Here is a 26,846-nt window from a genome sequence, read left to right on the forward strand (position 1 = left end):
AGCAGAATGTCTTGTACATGGTAGGGATGTCTCAAATATTTGTTGACTGAAATATGGTGGAACAATTACTGATAAAAAATAGTTCATGCCTTTTGGATTTTACTTTCAGATTCACTATTCACATGAAATAGTGAAGAATCAGAAAAATTAGTAGGTTAAAAGATCCTAAAAATACTAAAAGATAGGACAAGTAAAAAACAAACCAGGAAATGACAGGGCAAGCATAGCTACTAATTACTAGTGTTAATTTAGATGTGGTATCAGGAAACTAACATACAAATGATTTGTAAGAGAACAGTACAAATTGAAAAATTCCCACTTAGAGAAAATGAGATTTGCATTTTTGAAATTAAAATAAGGTCTATTCAGCTATATGAACATTTGGCAAATTGTCTATACAAAGAGACCAGAGGGTGTTTAAATTTTTTTGTTCATTTTAGTAAATATTAAACATGTGTTTAATACTGCATTTTGGCATAAATATTTGAGGGAGCCCATCTACATTGTTTATTACAGAATCTTTTGTGTCTAGTCCAGTGCTTGGCACAGAGTAGACATTTAATAAATATTTGTTTAACATATAAATCATAGAATGTTAATGTTAGGCTAGATCTCTGTAGGGTCTATTAATTTAGAGTTTTGTAAATGTATTCTGCTCTAAGGAGGTGCGGGTATTTTCCTCCAACAGTGAAGGATTGAGCAGAATGAGAAACTTCAGCCATTGCTTTTATCTTTTTTCTATATTGGGGCTCATTCTAAAATTTTATTTGAGGAAAAGACTCCTTGTGCTAAAGCATATTTTAGAACTTAAAAATTTTACATATACAGAAAATGGGACCTAGAGATTTTACATGAATTGTCCCAAATCACACAGCTAGTTAGTGACTGGGATGCCATAAGAACACACATTTGCTACTCTAGCCTGTGCTGAAGAAAGCAGGGTCTACAGAAAGATTCCAGCACTTCAGACTGAAGCACTCTCAAGGCATTGCTAGCGGTGGAGGCAGGAGCTGGTCAGTAATAGTTAGGAATACTGTGTGTTAGGTAATTTGGAGACAAGGGAACCACAGTTGATATGGCCCCTATATTCCTTGTCCTTACACTACTCATGGAACTTCTCCTGTGTAAACCAGGAGAAATGTGTTGTTACCACATGCATCAAGGCACACAATTATTCACTTATTTATGCACTCAACTAATATATATTGAGTACATACTGGTAAGGGGAGCCTTTATGCATTGCTCACAGGAGATACAACAATGAAGGAGTCTTAGACTTTAGAGGGACTTTCAGTTAGATGGGAGAGGCAGATGAATGGATGGACTGTTTTATACAGTGTGATAAGAGCTGGGATGGGCTAATCATGGAAACTATGTAGGTCGGAATACATATCCAACACCTCACCATTGGAGATTCAGGGAAAGCTACTCCAGGGAGGTCATACCTAAACTAAGTGATTTAGAATTACTTAGATTTGGGGGGCAAAGAGGAGAGGCAATCCATGTGTTGGGAATAGCACATTTTTAGCTGGTCTGCTTAGAGGCTTCTACCAGAGTAGTCCCTCTCCTGCCTGTTCTATTTGCTGATGTTTCTGGGTAAAATTCCATTAAAACACTGTTAGTGAGGGCCTTCCCCCCCCCCCCCACAAAAAAAAGTTTGAAAATCACCATACTGAAGGATTTGTGATGAATTTTGGCAATTTGTATTAGTTCATGTATATGTATATTCATTTTTGGGTGGGCCCAGAAATAAATTGCTGTGATTTAGATTTATATTGGAAACAGCTCAGTTTTCATAGGAGAGTATTCATATAGCCTTTGTAAAAACACTGTGTTACCCCTATTAAGTTTAGAGCACTGTTAAGATGGTAGAAGGATGTTAGTGAAACTTCTGTAATGAAAAATAGCCATTTGTTAGTATTTTAATTTTCACATGCTCATAATGGGAGGACTTTAGAAAATATTTGCAAAAGAGTTATCTGTTAAGGTGTGTTATCAAAAAGGTACAAAGAATCCCTAAAACTTAACAAAAATATGAGCAACCCAAGTAAAAAATGGGCAAAAAGCCTTCATAGATACCTTACCAGGAAAGATATGCAGATGGCAAATAAGCATATGGAAAGGTGTTTCCCATCATGTGTCATTAGAGAAATGCAAATTAAAATGAGATACCACTACACACCTATTAAAATGACCCAAATCTGGAACACTGACAACACCAAATAGTGGTGAGGATGTGGAGCAAAAGGAACTTCCATTCATTGGTGGTAGCAATGCAAAATGGTATAGCCAGTTTAGAAGTCAGTTTGGCCATTTTCTTACAAAACTAAGCCTACTTTTAGCTATATGATCCAGCAATCATACTCCTTAATATTTATCCAAAGGAGTTGGAAACTTAACGTTCACATAAAAACTTGCACACGGATGTTTATTGCAGCTTTATTTATAATTAGCAAACACTTGGAAGCAACCAAGATGTCCTTCAGTAGGTGAATGCATAAATAAACTGTGTTACATCCAGGCAATGGAATATTTTTCAGCACTAAAAGGAAGTGATTTACTAAACTACGAAAAGACATAGAGAAAACTTAAATGCATATTACTAAGTGAAAGAAGCCAATTTGAAAAGGCTACATACTGTATGATTCTCACTTTATGACATTCTAGAAAAGACAAAACTAAGGAGACAATAAAAAGATCAGTGGTTGCTAAGGGTTAGCAGGGTAGGAAGGGTGAATAGATGGAACACAGAGGATTTTTAGGGTAGTGAAACTACTATGTGAAAAGGAGACAGGAATGGAAAGAATATGGTCATTAGGCATGGGATGTGCCAAAAAAAAAGTTGGGGAAGATGGTACATAGTTTCATTGGGCTGAAGGTGTTAAATAGGGGAAGGGACATACATGAACAGGACAGGAGAATGAAGCGGTGAGGAGGTGGCACGGGAGAGAGGAGTAGAATATGGCTTATGATTGTCACCCCAGTAATCGAGGCATCGTGTTTCACCTTGCTTCCTGGTGTATGCAGTAATTTGACTTGTGTCTTCCTTGTCCCTCCACCCAATAGAATTTTTAAAGGCATATTTAACTATTTAGCAGTGGCAAGACTACACAGAGTTACTGGATTCTCATAAGTCCTATAAACCCATGCAGCATCCTTAGTCAAGGTTCTTAGGAATTATGGCTGAATTAAAATTTTGTGTGTTGCTTAAAATTAAATAGTGTAGAGCTAGTGTTTTGAAGGAAACTCTGCCTCCTCTAGCGTTTAAGAATCAATGTGTGGTTAAAAAACATGTTAAGAAATCTAAATAACTGTATAGTTTGTTACCTTGCTGGCTGAAATGAACAGTGACCCCTTTGACCCCTGACAGTCCTGCACAATGTAATCCTCTTTAAATTCTTGCATAAACTTCTTCAGGAGTTCTCCATTGCCTTGACTGCCTTTTTTAGTCACTGAAGTTTACTCGTTTGTCTCCCTAGCTCCTGCCATTAGGCCATCTATATTGTTTAGGAAACATTGATTATTTTAAAATGATACATAGGGGTGCCTGGGTGGATCAGTTGGTTAAGTGTTGGACTTCAGCTCAGGTCATGATCTTATGGTTCGTAAGTTCAAGCCCTGAATCGGGCTCTGTGCTGACAGCTCAGAGCCTGGAGCCTGCTTCGGATTCTGTGTCTCCTTCTCTTTCTTCTCCAACCCCCCCCTTGCTCTCTCTCTCTCTCTCTCTCTCTCTCAAAAATAAATGAATAAACTTAAAAAAAATAATAAAATGATACATGAATGAATGATGAATGAATTTAAATGAATGATGTCTATGTCAGTGGAAACTGAGTTAGAAGTCACAGGTCTTGAACTCTTTGACCATATTAGTACCTGTGTATATAATTTTTTTAAAATCACAGCGTTAAATTATAATCTTTTAAAAATAATTTTATTAAAAAATTTTTTTACTGTTTATTTTTGAGAGAGTGTGAGCAGGGAAGGGGCAGAGAGAGAGGGAGACAGAGAATCCAAAGTAGGCCTTGCGCTGTCAGTGCAAAGCCCATCTCAGGGCTCGAACTCACAAACTCTGAGATCGTGACCTGAGCCAAATCAGATGCTCACCACACTGAGCCACCTAAATTTTAATCTTAATTTGTCAGTCTTAAGCTTATGTTCAGTGTGCATAACATAGAAGAAAACCGGCTTACAGTCTCTTAGCTTGCCAGTCTATGTCATTACCAAATTGTGTTGAGTGTACCTTGACAATATCTCATGAATTTGTTTTCTTTGCTCTTTCTTTTACTCTCCCTTCAATTCACCAACATCTCTTTTTAAAAATGTAGGTTTTATTATTGTTTAGGTGTGGTGAGACCAATGGATCAGGAGATAAATTTTTACCCCAAGAGGAGGGAGCCTGCCGTGCAAGAGTGGGTGAGAAGGGGAGAGGAAACTTATACAGGGAAGCACCAGGGTCAGATAGGAGGCAGAAGGAGAGCATGGAAAACATGGGCAAGAGCCTTTGTTGTGATTCTATGGGAAGGAATGGATGAGGTGGGGTAAAGAGGTCTAGGATTGGTTGGTTTGAATGATTTCAATGAGTAATGATTTCACTGGGTGTAGGGCAGTCCCTACTTGTTTGGTACATGACTCTGGGTTGATGAAGTTAGGGGAATAGTGACCCTGGCGGTGGTTGAGGGTATGGACTCCAGATTGGTTTGATTGCATAGGAAAGGTATGCTCACAGGTGCTATTTCTAGGAATTAGCTAACTCTAAGAGGGACAGTGGAGGCCTTGTCAGCAGGTCCTTGTCAAAGCATCACAAATACAGAAAATAAGAAGATATGCTCATTATGATCTCATGCATACATAGATTAACATAATCTTCTAATTGGTCTACCTGTGTCTGTTTTGCTTTCCTGTAATCTAGCTTTCATGCAGAAGCCGGAGAAATATAAAATTACAAAATATATTACAAAATATAAATTAGATCATGTTATTGCTGTGCTTAAAATTCCTTCTCAGATCTCTTGCATATCTAATAAAGCCCTTATCTTGGTTTTGAGGCTCTTCATTATGAGGCTTCTTTATCCATCTGCAACTACATTGTGTTAAATCTTATTCTTCATTCTATTCTAGGTACACTGATCTTTTGATTCCCTGAGAATGATTTGCTCTTTTTCTCCTGAGGCCTTTGCACAGACAGTTCTTGGTGCCTGGATGTTCTTTATCTGGTTAACTTCCAGCCAACCTTTGAATCTTCCCTTAAATGTTATTCTTTCGGGGAGGCCTACATTAGGTCCCTTCTGTTAGCTTTTCTGTGATTATTCATTTGTTCACTTATTCAGTGCTTTTGTTTGTATTTGTATGTTTGTACCTGTAAGAAGAGAGATATTGAGGATAAAATGGAGAGCAAGCCAGATTGGTACCTAACCTCATAGAGCTTCTTTTTTTCTGGGGGAGGCAGGTAAAAGTCCCAAGTTAAGGGACTACCGTGGTATATGGGTTCTGTGCCATTCTTTCATATGAGCTAGAACAGTTTTTTTTTTTTTAATTTTTTTTTTAACGTTTATTCATTTTTGAGAGACAGAGACAGAGTGTGAGTGGTGGAGGGGGCAGAGAGAGAGGGAGACACAGAATCCAAAGCGGGCTCCAGGCTCTGAGCTGTCAGCACAGGGCCCGACGCGGGGCTCAAACTCACAAACCATGAGATCATGATCTAAGCCGAAGTCGGACGCTTAACTGACTGAGTCACCCAGGTGCCCCTAGAAAGTTTTATTTGGAGAGATGATGAATGCAAAATATAGTCTCAGCCAGTTTATCTCATGGCAGCCCTCTTATTTTATTTTATTTTATTTTATTTTATTTTATTTTATTTTATTTTATTTTATTTTTTTAACCACAGTTACTAATTACATTTATTTGTGGGCTGACTTCTCTAATACCAGTGTATTTTCATGCTGGTGTGTGCTCTCTGAGAGTCAGGGTTGAGTCTGTGTGGTTCACCACTGTGTTTTGAATATCCGGCTTAAGCAGAGGGTCAATGAATGAATGTTGAATGAATGTTAGAAACTATATTCGGGTATGTGTCCTTAATGTGACTGTTTAGCTCTATCTGCTTGAATACTTTTTTAGGTTAAAATTATTGAGGCCGTGTTTTATGGCATAGAACTGTTGGACCTTGATCCACCTACTTGATTATGTATTAGAGTGGACCACAAAGTATTTTTTGAGGAGCATTTTACCTTTCCCCAAAGCCATTTTCTTGACTTATCACTAAAGACAGAGTTGCTTTTTCAGGTAGCTGCCCAGGTTAGAATCCCTAATTTTTGTAAGGGCTGTCAGTCCTATCCTTAAGACTGCTAATTACTTAGTGCATTGCAAGATAAAACATATGTTTTCTATGTGTCTTTCAGTGAACATAGTCTTGAATTCGTTGCCACTTAATACATCCAAAATTCTGAATGAGAAAATTAATATTTAAAGAAGTTCTTTGAAGGATGTTCTTTTGGAGTGAAGTTCAACTCTGAATCTATATCAGAGTCACCTATTGAGCTTTTAAAAGACCTGCTGAATTAGAACCCCTAAGGTGTGGGACCTGGGCCACAAGTGTTTCTGAGGCACAGCCAGGTGTAAGAGCAATACTCCCTGTAAAGGTTTCTACACAGGCACTCACACCCCAAAGAAGTGTATGTAGAGAAGCCTTTTTAATGTTTCCCGTAAGTTGAAGTTCTGGGTCTATAGATTAGTTTCATTTGTTTGTAAACAAGCATGTTTCTTCAGTGGTTCAGTGAACACTTAGGAACTCCTGATACTTATTTTCCATTCCCAATGCCTACCAAAGTTGAGTATGTCTGCAAATTTAAGGTGTGAGATGGGAAATAATGAGAGACATGGGTAGAAAGGTAGATGTTGAAATGTCTTGCATGTGATATGAAGCAGTTAAGACCTTTTCAGTAATGGAGAGCTATTGATTGGAAGTTTGTTTTTTTTTTTTTTAAGTTTTTTTTTTTTTTTTTAAATGGGAGAGCAGTATGATCAGTTTATTTTACCTTTGTTTTAAAGGAAGGTAAAACCTTGTTAACTATATGGAACAAAGATTAGAATGGGGTAGAAAACTATGACAAGGAGACCAGTTAGGAAGCAAATCTGTGCAAGAGGTCATGACAAGCAGAAGGATAAACCCCAGGAATGAATTCTAGCTTTGTAGCTACCTTTTTAATTTAAGCCCTTAAGCTCCAACCAATCTGCTCTACTCTTGATTTGAAGACTTAGCTGAAATTGTAAAGGCTTTACTGAGAAGTCTTCCCTGACAGTCTTCTCCTGACCTCTTGTTTTGGTGGTCTCTTTATGTCGTCTTTTATAGTACTTTCCATTTATTTTTATTTTTTGCTAATTTGATTCATGTGTCTTATCTTCCATTTCTGCCACTTTTCATGATAGCTGCTACTAGATAGAAATATCTATTGAACAAGTTGTGCCCTAAACATGCCATTCTTGATTTTTCTATTTTGTGTCTTCACACATGGCCTTTCTTTTTTCTAGAATGTTCTTATCTCTTCTCTACCCATAATTTGAGGTTTTATCCTCTCATAGTTCAAATACCACCCTTTGTACAAGTTTTTTTCTGCTGGCTCTCCCATGATCATTTGCTTATTTTAGCTCTTGTAGCATGTAAGCTGTATATGATTTAGCTTATACTACCTTGTATTTTTCATCTTTTTATGTATTCTGTGAATATGGATACTCTGCCTCTTTGACTTGGACAAGATGTTTTACGTATCAGTGTATATAGCTTGCCCTTAATAAATATTAGGTAAATATTAAAGAAATAAATGACTACTTGTCTCTTTCTAAGTCTTCCTAAAAACAGTTAGGTTATAAACATAGTTTATTCTGCTCTGAAAGGCATAAAACTTCAGTTTAAAAATATTCTAAATTGTTAATTTTAATTATCTGCATTTAAAGCAAAAATAGTTGTGATTACTTATCTCTGGATTTTAAAGACCCAAATAAAAGAGAATTAAAAATAATTTTTTTTGGCCTTGTTGAATTATAGAGTATTTTAAAGTTGAGTATTAATATTTGACTGAAGTTAGAGAGGGAGGGAGCCAAACCATAAGAGACCCTTAAAAACTGAGAATAAATTGAGGGTTGATGGTGGGTGGGAGGGAGTGGAAAGTGGGTGATGGGCATTGAGGAGGGCACCTGTTGGGATGAGCACTTGGGTGTTGTATGGAAACCAATTTGACAATGAATTTCATATAAAAAACACACATAATTAGAGTGAAAAAAACCCCATTTATTCATTAAAAAAAATTTGACTGAATGTGAACTCCCTTAAAGATTTATATTTAAAATGCCTTAGTTAAATATTTTCATTTGTTCCTTATGTTATACACTAAGTCCTTTGCCAAAACAAAGCCTTGTTTTGTTGGGAATCGCTCAGAGCATTTGGGCCTCCTCTGATTTGTAATCCTGTTAAATTTCATCCATGAGTTAAAGCCTAATTATGCACAGTTGGTAAACCCTACATATAGACAATTTGATGTACTATAGATGTTTACTCATTAAGTTTACTTATTGGAACATTATGAAATGTTGAAAATACTTTGTATTGGGATTAAGAAATAATTTTCTTTGGGAATTAACTAAGTTTAATGGTCTATATATTTTTCTTTAGCCCATATGTTGTAAAGTACTATGGCAGTTATTTTAAGAACACAGACCTCTGGATTGTTATGGAGTACTGTGGCGCTGGCTCTGTCTCAGACATAATTAGATTACGAAACAAGACAGTAAGTATTTTTAAACTGTTTTGCTAATCTCATTTCTAAAGATTCATACTTTAGGATCTGACTAGGTAGTATTTTGTTACAAAGAAAATATCAGTGTGAAAAAAGAAAGACTTTACAGTGTAAAAAGATCTAGTATGAGTTGTGAGAACCAGCTGTATATCTCTGTATGGCAGATTTAAGAGTCATATGATTGTTTAATTTATTTGTTAGGAAATTTTTGGTAGGTCACTGAGAAAATCTACCATAGTATTCCACTTCTTCATTTGGAATCAGTGTATATATTCTTTATTAATATGTTTCAATAAATTAAGGCTAGAATTTTATTTGAACTTCATAATATTCATGGTATTTATCTTAAGTTTTCTGTATTATAATCTATGGCTGGCAAACAATTGAAGTTTTATGTTTCTAAATTTTAAAAAATAATTGAAAGACGATTTTTGTCTTTATTTTTTGAAATAGTGTCAGGATGTTTGAAAGTGATAAAGCTAGCTCATAATTTTATGTGTGTGTGTGTGTGTGTGTGTGTGTGTGTGTGTGTGTGAGAGAATTCAGGTTAGTGGAATATGTTACTTAATAATAGCTTTTTATGGTTATGTTTTAACCCTACGTGAAAGAGCTGTTAACAAAATTGTTTATGCTAGAAATGCATCTAGTTTACTTGAATAATTTATAAGGACGGAATTTATACCTGCTTATCTGTGCATGAGTAAGAATAATAATCAGTGAAATAATTTGTAATTCTGTAGAACGGTAACCTAATTATTATATGACATTATTGTATGTTGTCAGACATATTTCACTAAAATACATTCAGAAAAGTACTTAATTACTTGAGTCAATTACTTGAGTCAGTTTGTGGTTGACCAGAATCATTTTAAAGTTTGATTGGGGAAGTACATTGTAAGTTTATCCTACTAATTTTTTTTTCTATTAGAGAAAATAAAGTAAATAGGATTTCTTTTAAAAGTAAAATAGAAATTAAAATAATCTCTGTTTTGACAGGATGGATTAAGTGCTTTGTGACATTCTAATTATATATTTTAGAATTTCTATGGTGCTTAACTAGCACTTATGTAAATCAGATGACTCTTGAGTCACAGAACAATGGTTTAATGGAAAATAATTATACGCCAGTTAGAGAAGTGTTTTAAGATCATTTCAGGGTTAAACCCAGTACTTTTGGTATGTAAAGTTACTAAGTATTAGAAATATAAAGTAAAAATGTGTGAAATGGAAAATCTGTTTTCTTGATTTTAAATGTTAATGTTACCATAGTGCATAGATAGGAAATATTTTATTCAAGTTGCCAGTCTTTCTTGTTGCCAATATCTTGTTGCCAATAATTACAAACTGGGAAGGTATATACCATATATAGTCCTAAAGTATGTGTATGGATGAATCATAATCTTCGGGAATTCCTTCACCAGTTATCAAAGGAAAGACTTTACCCCATTTATATTTATAGTTTTTATTGTTCTTTATTCTTTTCTGCATTTCTCAGTTGCCTGAAGAACTTGTCCTTTAGTATGGTCTTTTATGTGGGTATGATGGCGATAAGTGAAAATGTTATTTCACTTCATTTTTTATATGGTATAATTGCTGGGTAAAGAATTCTAGGTTGAGGGGCACCTGGGTGGCTCAGTCTTTTAAGCGTCCAACTTCGGCTCAGGTCATGATCTCATGGTTCATGAGTTCGAGCCCTACATCAGGCTCTGTGCTGACAGCTCGGAGCCTGGAGCCTGCTTCTGATTCTGTGTCTCCTTCTATCTCTGCCCCTCCCCAACTTGTGCTGTCTCTCTCTGTCTTTCAAAAATAAATAACTGTAAAAAAAAAAGTTTAAAAAGAATTCTAGGTTGGAAGTTTCTTTTAGCTTTTGATTTAAAAGGAAGACCACCTAAGTTAAAGATACCTCACTAGGGATGAAGTATTGCTGATTTTTAGTTATGGATTGCTATCTGGTTTTGATCAAATGTTTCCTTGAAAATTAAAGGCACAGGGAAAAACAAATCTGATAAAGTTATATGCCCTTTAAAAAACATTTAGGGATGCCTGGGTGGCTCAGTTGGTTAAGCATTCGGCTTTGGCTCAGGTCATGATGTCACCATCCATGAGTTCGAGCCCCGCATTGGGCTCTGTGCTGACAGCTCAGAGCCTGGGGCCTGCTTTGGATTCTGTCCCTCTTTCTCTGCCCCTCTCCTGCTCGTGCTCTGTCTCTCTCTCTCTCTCTCTCTCTCTCTCAAAAATGAACACTAAAAAATAATAAAATAAAAAATTTTTGTTTAATCTGTTTAGCTTGAAGTAAACACTGTTTACTTAACCTCCCTCTTCTCTGTACAGTTTCATAACTTGTCACTTCTGTTATGCACTTTAGAATATAAATGGTTCCAAGAATAAAAACTGGATTCATATTTGGTGTTTTTGTAAGTGTTATTACCTCATCCTCTCCTCCACCTTTGAGTGCTTCCCTTATCCCCAGGCTTTGTCTACTGAATTTGCGTCCATGAGGCACCAGCTCAGAGATCACCTCCTCTTTGAAACTTTTCCTGTTTTCCTGAGTAGTTTCTTATCTAATTAATTAATTAGGTGTTTACTATACATTCACACATAAAGAGCATGATAAATTCTAGTTGCCATTATTATTATAATCTTTACTATTATTATTACTTTTTTCATATTTTGACAGGTAGGTAGACTTTGCACCTTTTTATATGTGTATTGGCTCTTTCATTTCCTTTTTGTGCCATTTTGTCATTATGGTTGGCATTTTTCTTACCAGTTTTCGGGATTGCCTGGCAGTTTGCTAATAGTTATATGAGCACTTTACATATCAAAAAAATTTTTTTTAATTTTTATTTGGTTTTGAGAGACAGAGAGATAGAGCGCAAGTGGGGAAGGGGCAGAGAGAGAGGGACACTAAGAATCCGAAGCAGGCTCTAGGCTCCAAGTTGTCAGCACAGAGCCTGACACAGGGCTCGAACTCACGAACCACGAGATCATGACCTGAGCTGAAGTTGGATGCTTAACTGACTAAGCCACCCAGGTGCCCCCAGCACTTTACATATTTTAAAAAGTCAGAAAACCAATTATTTTATTGTCAGAATAGATCTTAAAGAAGAAGAAGCTTCAGAATATCTCTTTCAGAGGTTTCGTACCTTCACCTATTCTTTTTCTTTGGGAAATATCTAGGAAAAGATAAAGGCATAGAATTAAGTTTAGGAGTTAATTATATTCCAATGATTGGGACTGAGGCTGAGCAGCAAGGGGTTGGGATTGTATCTATTTAAATGTTGCTGCTTAACATGGGGCAGATCGCAGAGTTGGCATTTGAGCTGATAATAAATGACAACTGTAGTAATTAATGGTAGTAGTACTTGAGATAGGATGAAGGTGAAACGCTTCTATATTCCAATGGGTGATAAAAGTTTCTCTGAGTCTCCTGGTTGCATTATGAGTAAAAGTCACTATTTAGTTAGTATTCATTGAATCTTTCAGCTTCTAAGTATTGGGGATCTATAAATATGTGTGAGTTAAATTCTTGATTTGTGCTCAGACTCACAAACACAGGTCAAGTCCTAGTATATATTTTAGTAATTGACTATTTTTCAAAGTAATTACATTGTTTTGAACCATGGTTTAAGTTTGCTGAAACTTACATGTAGATCGCCCTGCTATGGTATCCCATACTTAGAAATCACATTTAATTAGTCAGCCTTTAGTGTTTAGGAAAAGAATAGTTGTAGTTGCTTTCTCCTACTATAAGCCACTCAGGGATAGAAGTTTTAATGTATTTATTTGTTGTGTACTCAGAAAAGTTCTAAGAAAATGCCTAAGGTTATTCTCTGCCATTTTGACCCATTTTTTGATTTGACCACTTACTTTAACTTAACCTAGTACTATGGATTTTAGTTTTGGCTCTTTCACAAACTAGTTTCAAGATGTGAGCACGTCATATAACTGACAGGGACTTTAGCTTCCTCATCTGTTAAATAATAATTAACATCTGCAATGCTTTACATTTTATTTGGCAATTTTATTTACATTTCAGTTGAATGGAAAGGTTCAAAACATTTATTGATCTAGGTGCAGTGCTGCGCAGTAGAGGTCCAAATAACTCTAATAAATTTTGCCATTGTTGCATTGTTGAGATAATACCTATATAAAAAGCTAGTTCAACTCTGTGAAGAATTAGACTTCTTTCAGAGCAGTAAAAGAGAAGCATTTGGCCTAACATGGAAGTTCAGAGAAAGCTTGGTAGGAGATATAACCCCTTAGCAGATTCTTGGAAGAGGAGGAGTCTTTATCATTAGAATGCTGGTTCCTATCTTCTTTGTTCATGGCTTTATCTCTGTTCCTAGCATGCGCCTGGCATGTAGAATGCTCAGGAAATATTTGTTGCATGCATGCATGGATGAATGAATGAATGAATCAGAGAAGAGAGGGTAAAGGACATCTTGGAAGAAGAAACAGTGATGTGCTGAATTTATACTTCCCTCTCTAAAAGTTCAGGGTCATACTTCTAGGTCACCTGGAGAAAGTTCCCAGCATCTGGTTTAAATGGATTTACTTTTCTCACACTTAATTGCTCAGAATCATTGCCACATTGTAGTTTGATGGATCTATGTTAGGATCATGATGTTGCTGTATAATTTTTTGTTTTTTTTTTCTGGAGTTGTTTCCTTTTCCCCCCCTTATGTTTAGAGAAGCAGCATAAGCCTTCTTTATCATTTTGCTAATGTCTTCTGCTTTCTTACTCATTTGATCTGTTTCCTGGAATTTATGTGATTCTTCTTTGAGAAGACATTCTTTGGAGCTTCCTGATTTCTTGTTCTAATGTGGACTCATTGCTTTTTAGGTCTGCTGTACAGCTGTGTCCTTGGAATTTCTTTTCACTGGACTTTTGGGTTAGTGCCATCATTTTCTTGTATACTTCCTCTTTCGTTAGTTTTCGCTCTTGTTTTGTTTTCTTCCTTAAACGATCTTCTTCATGATACAAGAATAAGCGGTCAACTATTTGAGTTCTTGCATGTCTGAAAATGTTTTTATTTTGCTTTCACAGTTGATTGTTGGCTTATGTAGAAATTTATGTTGAAAATAAGTTTCTCTCAGAACTTTGAGAGTTTTTGTAGCTTTTGTGTATTACCTTCTAGCATCCAGGGTTGCTAATGTTATAGCTAATGCCTCTCAGAGTCTTATTTATTTGTAGGTTTTTTACCACTCCCTCCCAAATCTGGAGCTTTTTCGACTTTTTTTTTCTTTTTGTTTTAATTTTCCCTGTTTTAAATGTTTAACTTACTTTTGAGAGAGAGAAAGAGAGAGAGAGAGAGAGAGAGAGAGAACTCAGGCAGGGGAGGGGCAGAGAGAGAGAGGGAGACACAGAATCCCGAGCAGGCTCCAGGCTCTGATAGAGCCCAATGCGGGGAACCGCAAGATCATGACCTGAGCTGGTTGGATGCTTAACCGACTGAGCGACCCAGGTGCCCTAGACTTTCCTTTTTATCCTGATGGTTCTGATACTGTACAAGGAACAAGATGTGTCAGAAGGATGTGTCTAGGTATGAGTCCTTTTTATTAGTTATGCTCAGCACTCTGTGCTTTTCAAATAAACCTTTGTGCCTTCAGCTTTGGAACATTTCTCTGATAATCTTCTGTTTTCTTTATTGGATGGTGAATCTCCTGAATTTTATTCTTTTTTTTTCCTCCTAGATTTTTTTGTCTTTTCTGGGGAGTGGGTAGGAGATGGTTTCTTCTACTTTATTTTCCAATTCTTTTAACTGAACTTTTTATTTCAGGAGTTAGGTTTCAATCTACAAGAACTCTTTCATTTTTGATTATTTCTTTTTTGTAACATCTTGATGTTGAGACATGGATGCAAAAGTTTTTCTAATCACTTATTTTCTGTTTCCTGAATCATCTCTACTTCTCTGCGATTGTTGTTTTACTTGCTTTCTTTGTTCTGGTCTAGCCTATGGTAAGGCTGGCCAGCAGAAAGGCTGACTAGCTCTCATTGGAAGCATTGGGCAGTGCTTTTTGACTGGCAGGTGTTGTTAGGGTGAATGGGCTAGGAGCTGGCTTTTAGGGGAAGGGCCTACAGAGGCAATTTGTTCAGTTTCTTGAGAGAGGAGTCATTCCTCCCACCCCTGCCCCCCAATCTGGGGGTAAGTGCCAGAATGCATGTAATCTGCTTATACAGGGATGGGGGTAGGGGTAGAGTAGGGATTCCATTTTGTTTTCTTATTCCATTTTCTTCTTTTCAGCTTCCATGGAGAAGCTAGCCACTGTTTCTGTCCCCCTTCTTATTCCTGCCTTCCTTGCCCAGTGGTGCTAATTTGGAGCCCCCTGGAGTTGACATGGCAATCACTCCTTTTGTTGCAGACCCTTTCTTTGCCTGCTCTTGGCTGTGGCTCTTTCCATAGAAAGCTTCCAAATTTATTATACTCTCCTGTGATAATTCTTTTGTTATTGATTGTTTATTTAAAAAAGTCTCTATCAGCTTAATAAGGTTTCAGGAGGAGGAGATGCAAATAACTAAACAAATTAATTACAAATTTAGGTTGGCTTTTGAATCTGAATCAGTGATATTCCCCCCTCATCTTATGTATATATTTTTAAAACTTTCATATTCTTAGGTGTGTAGTACAACTACTTTGAGGAGTAGTTTGATAATTTCTTTCAAGGTTGAATACATATACAATCTGAGATCCATCCAGCAATTAATTCTCCTCTTTCATCTGCACCTAGAGGAACCCTAGCACAAGTTGTACAGTGACACATAGATAAGAATGTTGTCACAACAGAAAATTAGAAGCAAATTTAAATCTGGATCAGCTCTAGACCCTGGACTAGAGGATTGCTAATGTTCTTTCCATCTCCATAACTCCGTAGCTCTTTAGGAAAGGCAAACTGAGGATAGAATTCTGGCTGAAACCATTCAGAATACCCAGTAGCCAGCTGTACAGATGAGAATGACATTAAAATGCCAAATAGATTTTGTGTCTTAAAATGTGTATAAACATTTATCTTGGAATACAAGAGAAATTTTTAGTATTTACCTTTACTGGGATGAGATATATTTCTGTGATATTGGGGAGAACTGGGCATTGAGGGAACAAAAAATAATGGAGAGGAAGTTCCAGACTGAAGAAGGCTGCTTCTAAGTTATGTATATGTGTTTTCCTCCGAGCTGGTGGTGGGCTTATTATTTTATAATGGAAATAATTGAGAAAGCCAAGTTTTATTTAGACATCGCTTCTTTAGAAGTGTGAAGGACACATTAAGACCATTCTGCTTGGTAAATTCTCACTGATTGTTAGTTTTATAATAGTGATTCTCAACTCTGGTGTCAGACTTTTGATAGGTATTTAATTAATTACTTTTATTTTATTTATAGCATATGCTCTTTTAAGTTTATTTTTTAGTAATCTCTACACCCAATGTGGGCCTCAAACCCACAACCCTGAGATCAAGAGTCACATGCTTTTCTGACTGAGCCAACCAGGTGCCCCAATAGATATTTTACGAGCAGCTATTTATTTAGTATTGGTATGTGTCAGGCATTATTCTAAATACATTGCATATGTTTTTGCATTTAATCCTCATATAAGAATTAAACAACTGTATGACATAAGAACTATTACTGACCCATTTTGTAGATGGGAAACTGAATTACAGAGTGGTAAAGCAGTTTAGAGGGAAAGAAAGGATTGAAATGACAGCTAACTGCTATAGTTAAGAACACAGACTCTGGAGGCAGAGGATCTGGGTTTAAATCCTACATACTAGCTGTGTGAACTCGGCTGTTTCTTAACTTCTCTGTTACTCATTTTCTTCATCTGCTAAATGGGATAAGAAGACCACCCTACTTCATTGAGTTGTTCCGAAGATTAAATATATAAAGTGCAAGGAATAGCACTTAGCACATAAAAACCCTGTATCTATTTGCTGTTGGTACTGTCATCATCCTGCCATTCTCACTTGTATAGGTGGGAATGTCTTTGCAATCAGATGTGTTTGAACAGAATATGCAGAGGACTGTGGAACCAAGAACAGAGTCTGAACATTCACTGTACTTTGAATTATTTTTTTTAATGAAGGAGGTATACACTTAATAAGAGAGGTACATTTTTAGGTGCAGTGAAAGTTTCTTTAATAGAATCAGACAGTGGCTATTCACAACATACTAGGACATGTTATCTTAGTGCCCTTTGAATTAATGCCTCGTACGTAATGGTCTTTTTAGTAAATGCTTGATTTAATGTGTTTTAAAAATATATGTTCTGCCTTGATGTGTATTTTGTGTCACTTCAGACAGCTTTGTTTTTTCTTGGTGAATGCATACCAGTTTCTTATTGATTTCTTTGGAATTTCAAAGTTTAATTATTATTTTATTGTTAATAACAGACATCTTTTTTATTTGTTTGGATTTCTGTTCCATAAAGTGCTTTTTGGGCATGTGTATTTGGCTCTTTGTTATTGGACTAATTCATGTTTGACTTCCCTAATCACTTTGTTGCATGTTCCCCCTTTGTGTAATAGATACTAGTTCATACAGGATTTACAACTCCATATATATTGAGTGCTTTTCTGTTGTCTTCTGATCTCTTTTTCAGGAATCTTTTCATGTGGGAAAGGATTTTAAAATGTCTGCCCACTGACCATTTTCACAGTAGAGTATCAGTTCTCTTTCTCTTCAGATCAAGGGATTATAAGCAGCGTGTATATATGTATATTTACATATGGTGTAAGTAGTGAAAGCTTTCATTCTGAATCACTAGTTGTGGGACTTTGTGATAGATTATTAATCTTTTTTTTTTTCTCCAAACATCTGCAATCCAGATTTCATGAAAGACAGCCTCTCTCTGCCCTTTAATAATGGCTAAAATATTCTAGTTATGTTTTCTAATGTATGTACTTTGTGTTGAGCAGATTTGTGTTTTTCTGGAAGAATCCCATAAATTTTTTATTGTTTAAGACTTTGGCTATTTTATACCCTCAACCCTCCTTTTTTTGGGTGGGATGAGATAGCATGGTGAGGGGTGGGAGTGAGTTACTGAGTTGTTCTGCTGTTTTTCCCCAGTGTTTTCCTCGTGTTGGATACCTAAGAGCCCCATTAAATGTATGTATTCTTTTTTCCAAGAGAGAAGGAGTAAGAGGGGGAGAAATTTTGATTGTAAAGAAGTTGGAATCTGAGGCTTGATGGATGTTTGGATAAAGTCTTACATGTAAGCTTGAGTATTACCTTTGAGATTTAGGTATTTCAGAGATTGCTACTTAATTCCTCAACTTTCTCTAAACCACTGATTTTTAGCAAGGTGTTTGGTCACCATTGTATGTGATTATATCATGTATGCCATAAAAACTAATGGACACTGAAACATTCAATGAGTCCTGTAAAATGAGAAGTCTGAATGTAATGTTAATACAGTTTGGAGTAAATATTTATTAGCTGAGGGAAGCAGTACTACAAAATGAAGGCAAAAAAGGAGACTTGAGAAAGCCTTTATGCTCCCTTTAAAAAACATGCTGATTCTACTTTCCCTGCCCCCACAATTACCGAATTCCCTTTGTTTGGGGGCAGAATATAGAAACCAGCCTCTGAGATCTCATGTTGTTAAATATCTGGAATAACCTTTAGCATTTTTAAAGTTGATCAGTGGTTTGTGCTTTATACAAACCTTCTTTTCCAGGAACTTCCCCACTTTTTGGTATCAACTTCAAGTTTATTGTATCATTTTCAACTCTTGGTTATAAGTTATATAGAAAGCCCAGCCTAAATTGGCTTACGTCACAAGGGGAATTTATTTGCTCATATTACCAAAAATCTTTGCAGAGCTAGTTTTATGCATGGCAGATTCTGGGTTAAAGGAATTACTTGAATTCATCTTTTTATTCTGATACCTCTGTATGGAGTCTAGTCTCACACAAATTTTTACCTTATTGTCGCAAGAGGGCTGCCAGCAGCTACTGGGTTATACTTTCTAGCTGAAATCCAGCAAGCAGTCTTGTGCTTCACTGCTTCTGAATAGGTCATGTGTCTTTCTCTGCACACATCATTGTGATGTGGTAATTGGCTTAGACCTAGGTTTGTGTCTAACTTGGAGCTAGGTTGGAGCTGACTATTAGAAATACATATTCTGAGGATGGGGAAGTAGTGATTTCCCCTGAAATTTGTTAGCAGGAGAAGGGTGAATGTGTATTAGAATGGCAATATGTAATAGATATTTTTATATATTTACTAAAACTAAAATCAAAACAAAACAAACTATATCAGGAATAAAACACAAGAAAAAAGGGGCATCTGGTTGGCTTAGTCAGTTAAGCATCTAATTCTTGATCTCGGCTCAGGTCTTGATCTCAGGTAGTGAGTTCAGGCCCCACATTGGGCTTCGTGCTGGGTGTGAAGGTACTTTAAAGAAAAAAGAAAAAAACAACTCCACACACAATAAAATATTGAAACAGAAACAACCCACCTCTAAATAACTCCCAAAATGTAGATTAAAGGTTAGAAGACGTTTTCGGTGACATTTGGGTCAAACTGTTGGGTCTTCATCCCTTTCTCATTCTGTCACAGTAAAGGATGGGAAGATTGATATTTTCCAGAAGCCTGTTTCTGCTCTGTCAGCTGTGAATGTTTGCTGTAAGACTTCTCCCGGAAACTCTACTTATCAGGATTAAAGACTCATAGTTCCTTATTAGGCCAGGGTGGACTGACCCTGTTAGTAGTTCTGGTGTCCATGGCCCCTTTTCTTACAAGGATTTTCTCACCCTGAGCAGGTAGTAACTGTCTACAGCTGCACAAGAATTTTAGGAGAATGAGTTCTTTTGTATGGAAAGTGATTCTTGCTCCTTTTTTGGTATATACCATAGAGTGAAATTGAGTTCTAAGTATATTTCACACATGCCTCTTAAAGTTCCAAGCCACAGCATTAAGATGACCATGCACTGTAGGATTAGACTTTTAGAATTTTTCATAGCAATCATGTGCCAGGCCTTAATCTCTGATTAAACACATCATACACATTACACTCCATTACATTTTTTCTAAATCTTTTGATTGGATTATAAACACTTTCCTTTATGATTTTTCCACATTACTATATAGTTCCTCCAATAGACTTTCTCTCCTACCTTAACTAAGTAAATTAACCTTACAAAGGTATTTCCTTGGCTGCCCTTATTGGTAAACTGCCCAAATGTCACCTTAGTTGCTGTTCTTCTTGGCATTTCTCCCAGTTCTGTTTTCTTTTCATCAGTCAGGCCCACCTTCATACACTTTATTTTTATATTGTACATTCCTTATTCCTTGCCTGAGTGGACTGCCTGTCACTGCCAGATCTGTGGTTAGCCCTCACTCCCTGTCTTAAACCTGGCCCTTAACACACCATGACAGTGGTCATTTGAAGTGGTGTGGTTTGGTGGAAGCATTCCTGGAGGTGGAACCGGAAGACCAAGGGTTCATTCCTACGTTGTTACTTGGTAGCTCTGTGACCCTGGGCACATTGTGTAACTACTCTAAACCCAAGATGCCTAAGCCAAAAATGGACCTAATATCATATTACTTTCCTTACCTACCTCAGTGTTTTTTGAGGAACAAAGATGATGAGTGTCAGAGCATTTTGTAACCTGGAAAATTCTATACAAACTTAATTGACTGTTATCAAGGCAAAAACTTTAAAAATGGCATATATTTTTTAATTAACTAATGATTTAAGAATTTTATGATATTTGTTGAAATAGTGAATATTCTCTAACATTAGAAAAATATACTAAAAAATTATTGTGTCTTATCCAGTAAAGTTTTGGTTAATTTTAGGATATCAAGAGATGTACATAAGTTAATCTTCTAGAAAATTGGAATTTAGCTCCTTAGGTAGAAAATCACTAATTTTAACGATTTTAGATGAAGAGCCTTTAAAATTTTATAGCACTGTTGTTTGTACTTTTAACGAGAATGTGTGAGCTCCTCCCCCCTTTAATGATATAAATTAAGGGAAAAATGCAAGTAATATGAGTAGATTGTAAAAATTTTAAATAGTATGGAAGAGGAACTCAGTGTCTCTTTACTCATTCCTCAGTTTTACTTCCTTGAGGTAATGTCAGCTAGTAGTTTCTTGTGGGTCTTGCTAGCACATATGTATGCGTACCTTATTTTACTTGAGGGATTCATACTATAGATGTGGTGTTCTATACCTTGTCTTGTTTTTTTTCTTTAACTTCTGATATATCTTACAGATCTTCCCATACTGGTACATGTGTGTATGCAGCAAAGGTCTGTGTGTATGTAATGAAATGTATTTTGGGAGGCAACTTGAGTGGCTGTCGGTTACGTGTCTGACTATTGGTTTCAGCTCAGGTCATGATCTCATGGTTTGTGGGATTGAGCCCCTGCATCGGGCTTTGGGCTGACAGTGCAGAGCCTGCTTGGGATTCTTTGTCTCTTCTGTCTCTGCCCCTCCCCCACTCATGCATCTGCATGTTCTTTCTCTCAAAATAAATAATCTTAAAAAAATATTTTTTTCACTATTTTGGAGAAAATGAGTTCCAACTTTTCAGGTTTTGTTATAGTCAGAGTGGCAAGAACTCTTGTATTTGTGTATTGGCATACTTATGTTGTTATGTCCATTGGATACATCCTGAAACATGGCATTACTGGGTTAGAGAGCAAGTTCATTTTTTGTTTTTTAATTTTTTTTTTAAATTTAGTTTTGAGAGAGAAAGAGAGCGTGAGCAGGGGAGCGGCAGAGAGAGAGGGAGACATAGAATCCGAAGCAGGCTTCAGGCCCTGAGCTGTCAGCATGGAGCCCGACAGAGGGCTCGAACCCATGAACTGTGAGATCATGACCTGAACTGAAGTTGGACACTTAACCAACTGAGCCATCCAGGTGCCACAAGTTCATTTTTTTTTTAAGTTTATTTATTTATGATTTTGAGAGTGAGAGCGCAAGTGACAGAGGGGCAGAGAGAGAGTGAGAGAGAATCCCAAGCAGGCTCCATGCTGTCAGCGTGGAGCCTGATGTGGGGCCCGAACCCATAAGCTGTGAGATCATGACCTGAGCTGAAGTGGGATGCTTAACTGCCTGAGCCACCCAGGCGCCCCACCCCTAAGTTCATTTTTAATAACAAATTTTTTTTTTTTTGGTTGAGAGACTGCTGCCTAAGCCATATATAACTTCTTAGCACTGAGGCAATTTCAGTTTGGATTATGAAGAAGTATGGGTTTTGCTTTAGGTGCCTTCCTGGTTCACTGCATGCTGTGATACTTTTTCATCTTCCCTACTTTTGTCTAATTTTGCATAAGGTATCCATTATTAATTCTACCACAGAAATCTCCATTGGGATTTTAAGCAAGTTGCATACCTGTTAGCTACTATAGCTGCTGCTGCTGCTACTACCATAAATGATTTCATTATTATCCCCACATTAGCTTTCCACACTAGTAGGCTGAGAGTTTACTATCAGAGTTTTTTTTCCTGAAAGTTCAGATGTTTATATCATTGTTTCACTTAAAAATTTGTCGATACGTAAAGCAGAGTTTGGCCCTAATCTACCCTTGCATTTTGCACTGTTTTCCCATACACATTACTCAAACACAAGGAGCCATTCACTAGTATTGAACTTCATATATTTTTATGCCCATTGCCTTTACACCTACCTAGTATTTCTTTCCCTCTTTGGTCACCAGACAAACTTTGTTCTTTCTTCAAGAGGCAGCTCAGAAGTCACCTCCTCTGTGAAGCCTTACTGGAGTAGGGAGAATGGTGTGGTGAGATTATCAAGGCTGGTGGGAACTGTATCATTCAAGGCCTTGAGGGTTAAATTATATGGTTTGGATTTTAAGAGTACTGTTTGTGATGCATCATCAGCTTTGGGAACTGCTGTCCTGGAGTGCTCCTATAGCTAATCCTGTTGTTCAGGTATTCCTTAATATTGTAATTCTTTGTTCCTGTGCCCTTCCATTTCCACTCAATTATGAGCACCATGAAGGCAAGGGCTATGTAACAGGCTCTTAGTAAGTTCTTGTTAGTGCCTACCTCCTCCAGTTGTGTTTAAGTATCTTTAATGTAGCTGGCATAGTTAAATCTCAGTTAAGTGTAAGCTGTTTTTGATGTTACCCCCTCATCTGTGGGTAGGTAAATCCTGACTTGGGGAATATAGGGTGATTTCTTGAAAGAGGTGAGATTTGATCCAGGACTTAAAAGACTGTGTAAAGATTACATAGGTGGGTTTTCATCAAATGGTTTTCAAGACTTTGTGAAAAGTCACTGTGAAAATTGAAACTTAAAATTTTATAATAATATATAGTTAGCTGTCTATGGCACTTGAAAGATGAAACTATGTCACTTTTTTTTCATTTCCTTAATAGATAATAGGTACTAAATATGGAATTAATGTATTATTTTATATAAGTATGTCAAAAAGGTGGGGTTTAGGTAGGATTGTCGAGTCATTTTTAGAAAATTAAAATTCTTAATTTTGTATGAACTTACAAAAGCTCACTTGAATTTGTTTTTACTGACACAAAAACATTAAGGCAGTATGTATATTTTAAAACAGCTTGGGCATGTGCCCTTGAGACAATTTGGTGGGTGCATTTTTATCAAAACCATATACACAGTGACATATTAAATGTATCATATTATTATACTAATCATATGACTCTAGATACAAAAGTAACCAGAGGACTAAAGCCTATCAAAACCATCTTTTTGTTTTTGTACAATGAGATTCTTTTTAAATTTGCCAGTGAGTTCATACCAGTATTGAAACCAGATGTGGACTTCCGTCTTTTAATGTATTAGCTCAGCTATAAAAGTCTTATTTTGATCCCTGATTACTGAGTATTTATTTCATTCATGGTTTATTATATCTCTCCCACTTTTATTTATTTTTTTAAATAGACCTATAAAATATTCAAGTGATTTTAAAATGACATTGCCCCATTTATATAGTGGTGAAAATCAAATTAAACCTGCATTGTATTAAAGGTAACATAATTAAATCCATAAATGGAGTACTCTGTTGATAAGATTTTTCATTGGAGAGGATTTTGACAGATACCACTAAATGAAGTGTCAGCCGTGGTTTGAGAGTGGATCTAAGAGTTTTCTATCTTAGAACTGAAATCTTACATTAGTTAGCTCATTTTGTATAAGTTAAGATCTTCTCTCCTGTGTGTGTGTGTGTGTGCGTGTGTGTGTGTGTGTGTGTGTGTGCATGTGTGTGTGTGTGTGTGTGTGTGTGCGTGTGTGTGTGTGTGTGTGTGTGTCTATGTGTGTGTTTCTGAGTGTTTTTAGTGTAAACCTGACCATTTTGAAATTGATGGGTATGGTCTATCTGAACTGTTAAAAAGTCTTTATTACAGAAATGAAAATGATAGCACTTTAAATTTTATTTAGTGATGGGAATAAGTAGTTACCTCTGTTGCCAAATAGAAGTCTAGTCACTTTGGTAACTGGTTAAGTTTGTATAAAACGAAATTTCTTAACATATTTAAATGTTGTTTAAAAACAAAACTTTTTAGGAAAATGACTGTCATCTATCTGCCTGCCTGCCTTCTTTCCTGTCTTTATAACAAAATAGTTTTTGTAAGGATACGAAATAAACATCTTGTTTAAAGTCTACTCTATAGTGTCCATTAAATAAACACAAGTTCCCATCTCATTCTTCTCTATTAGGGCCAGAAAATGGTTGTAAAATGTTGATACAGATACTGCTTTTATCCACAGTTCGTTTAATACCATTGACATTTAAAAGAGACCAGGTAAACGTTTATTCTTTCAAATATGCTAAGATTTACCTGCATTTTGGCACTTAGAAGGCTGAAATTTGGCCCATCACTTTTTTGCCATTTTTCCCATCTTAATGAAAGGGGGAAGAATGGGCCTTACTTGATTTCTGAGTGCCATTTCATAACTATTATATTATTCTTCAGTTAATTATTTCAATTATTCTATTGAAAATTTTCCTTTTCCTCGATGGTGAACTTCTTTTTTATTCAAAGCCTAATTTTAATGCCACTTCTCTTTCTTCCCTAATTAATTGCTCTCCACTCTGGTCCCATTTCACTTTGAAAGTGTTTTTTATAATAGTTTCTGAGTTTCTGTCTTTCATGCTAGATTGGAACCATATGAGGTTAGGTTAAAGATTTTTTATTTCATTTATTTTTTTAAATATTAAAATTTTTTAAGTTTATTTATTTTATTAATTTTTTTTTCATGTTTATTTATTCTTAAGAGAGAGAGAGAAAGAGAGACAGAGAATGAGTGGGGGAGCGGCAGACCGAGAGAGGAGACACAGAATCTGAAGCAGGCTCCAGGCTCTGAGCTGTCAGCACAGAGCCCGATGCGGAGCTCGAACTCATGAACCGTGAGATCATGACCTGAGCCAAAGTTGGGCACTTAACTGACTGAGCCATCCAGGCGCCTCTGTTTATTCATTTTTGAGAGAGAGTGAGCTGGGGAGGGGCAGAGAGAGGGGGAGACAGAATCTAAAGCAGGCTCCAGGCTCCTAGCTGTTGAATTCAGAAACAGTAAGATCATGACCAAGCCAAAGTCCAACACTTAATCCACAATCCACTGAGCCACCCAAGTGCCCCAAGGTTAAAGATTTTTTAAATTCCATGCAGAGTAGATGCTCAATAAATGTTGGTTTTTTTTTTTTTTTTTTTTTTTTTTCAGTGAATGAATGTTATCTAGGGTTTTTGGAAAATACTTCTACATTCTTAGATCACTTTTATGCATGCTTTATATTCTTCCTGTCTGCCATACATGTGCTCTTATCCTTGGCAACATTGTGATCGATTTTATAACTGATACTTCATTGTTTTAATTTGCTTTTTTTTTTGATAATTAGTGAAGTTTGTTATTTTCTGTGTATGTTAACCAGCTCTATTTTTAATTTTTGCATATTTGTGAGTTGTGTATATTCATTTATTTACCTACTTATTTGTTGGGTTTTATTATTTTTCTGAAAGATTTATGTGAGCTCTTTATATTCTAAATAATTCTGTACACTAAATATCTTAGTATATTTTCTGTGAATATTTTTCTAAGCTTTCTAAGCTTATAGTATTTATGTAAACAAAGCTAATAAATTCTCATAATTTTTGTTTGCTTTTTCGATTAGAAAGCATTCTTTCTGCCTACTGATTTGATACTTTGAATGTCTTCTATTTTTATTTAAATAGCTTAAAATTGTTTCAATCGTTGATCTATATGTTTGTTTTAGTGGTATTAAGCATCTGTTTTCAATAAAGTACTTATTAAGCCACCTATAATGTCCTCAGTTAAGGTTACTTTTCAGGCCACGGGATCCACTTACTGGCAGAATTTATAAACAGGTGTACTTGTTTTGTTTGGCAGACACAGCATTTAAAATAATTTACATTAGAATGCTAGGATGAGGCCTGCATTTTGCCTTGATACTCTGGGTTTTACTGCTTGTGTATGGCTGGTATCTGCCCTTAATTTGTTAACCACTTGTACTATGGCTGGCAACCGTTCTAATTAGACATTGCTTTAGCTGATTTTCAAATATTTTCAATATCATCTTTGGAGCAAGTTTTGCAATTCTGTTTTTTTCTTTTTTGGGGTATATATATAATTTATTGTCAAGTTATCTAACATACAGTGTATACAGTGTGCTCTTGGCTTTGAGAGTAGATTCCCATATTTAATTGCTTACATAAACCCAGTGCTCATCCCAACAAGTACCCTCCACAATGCCCATCACTCATTTTCCCCACACCCCCCATCCCCTTCCAACCTCAGTTTGTTCTCTGTATTTAAGTCTCTTATGGCTTGTCGCCCTCTCTATTGGTAACTATTTTTTTTCTTTCTTTCCCTTCCCCTATGCTCTTCTGTTAGGTTTTTCAAATTCCACATATGAATGAAAACATGTGTCTGTCTTTGACCAACTTATTTCACTTAGCATAATACCCTCCAGTTCCATCCACACTATTGCAAATGGCAAGATTTCATTCTTTTTCATTGCTGAGTAGTATTTCATTGTATCTATATGCCACATTTTCTTTATCTATTCATCAGTTGATGGACATTTGGGCTCTTTCCA

At 36.2% G+C, this 26,846-nt stretch overlaps 1 protein-coding gene across 3 annotated transcripts in view; it reads left to right on the top strand.

The window, feature by feature from the left end:
- STK3 (serine/threonine kinase 3) overlaps window positions 1-26,846 on the top strand; it is a 285,816-nt gene that overhangs the window by 46,241 nt on the left and 212,729 nt on the right. For all 3 annotated transcript variants that reach the window (XM_045454103.1, XM_045454104.1, XM_045454105.1), the window contains one exon: window positions 8,663-8,777. In XM_045454103.1, coding sequence (XP_045310059.1) covers window positions 8,663-8,777 — 115 coding nt within the window. The remainder of the gene's footprint in view (window positions 1-8,662; window positions 8,778-26,846) is intronic.

The sequence above is a fragment of the Leopardus geoffroyi genome, chromosome C3 (genome assembly GCF_018350155.1).
Source record: "Leopardus geoffroyi isolate Oge1 chromosome C3, O.geoffroyi_Oge1_pat1.0, whole genome shotgun sequence".
Lineage (NCBI taxonomy): Eukaryota > Metazoa > Chordata > Mammalia > Carnivora > Felidae > Leopardus > Leopardus geoffroyi.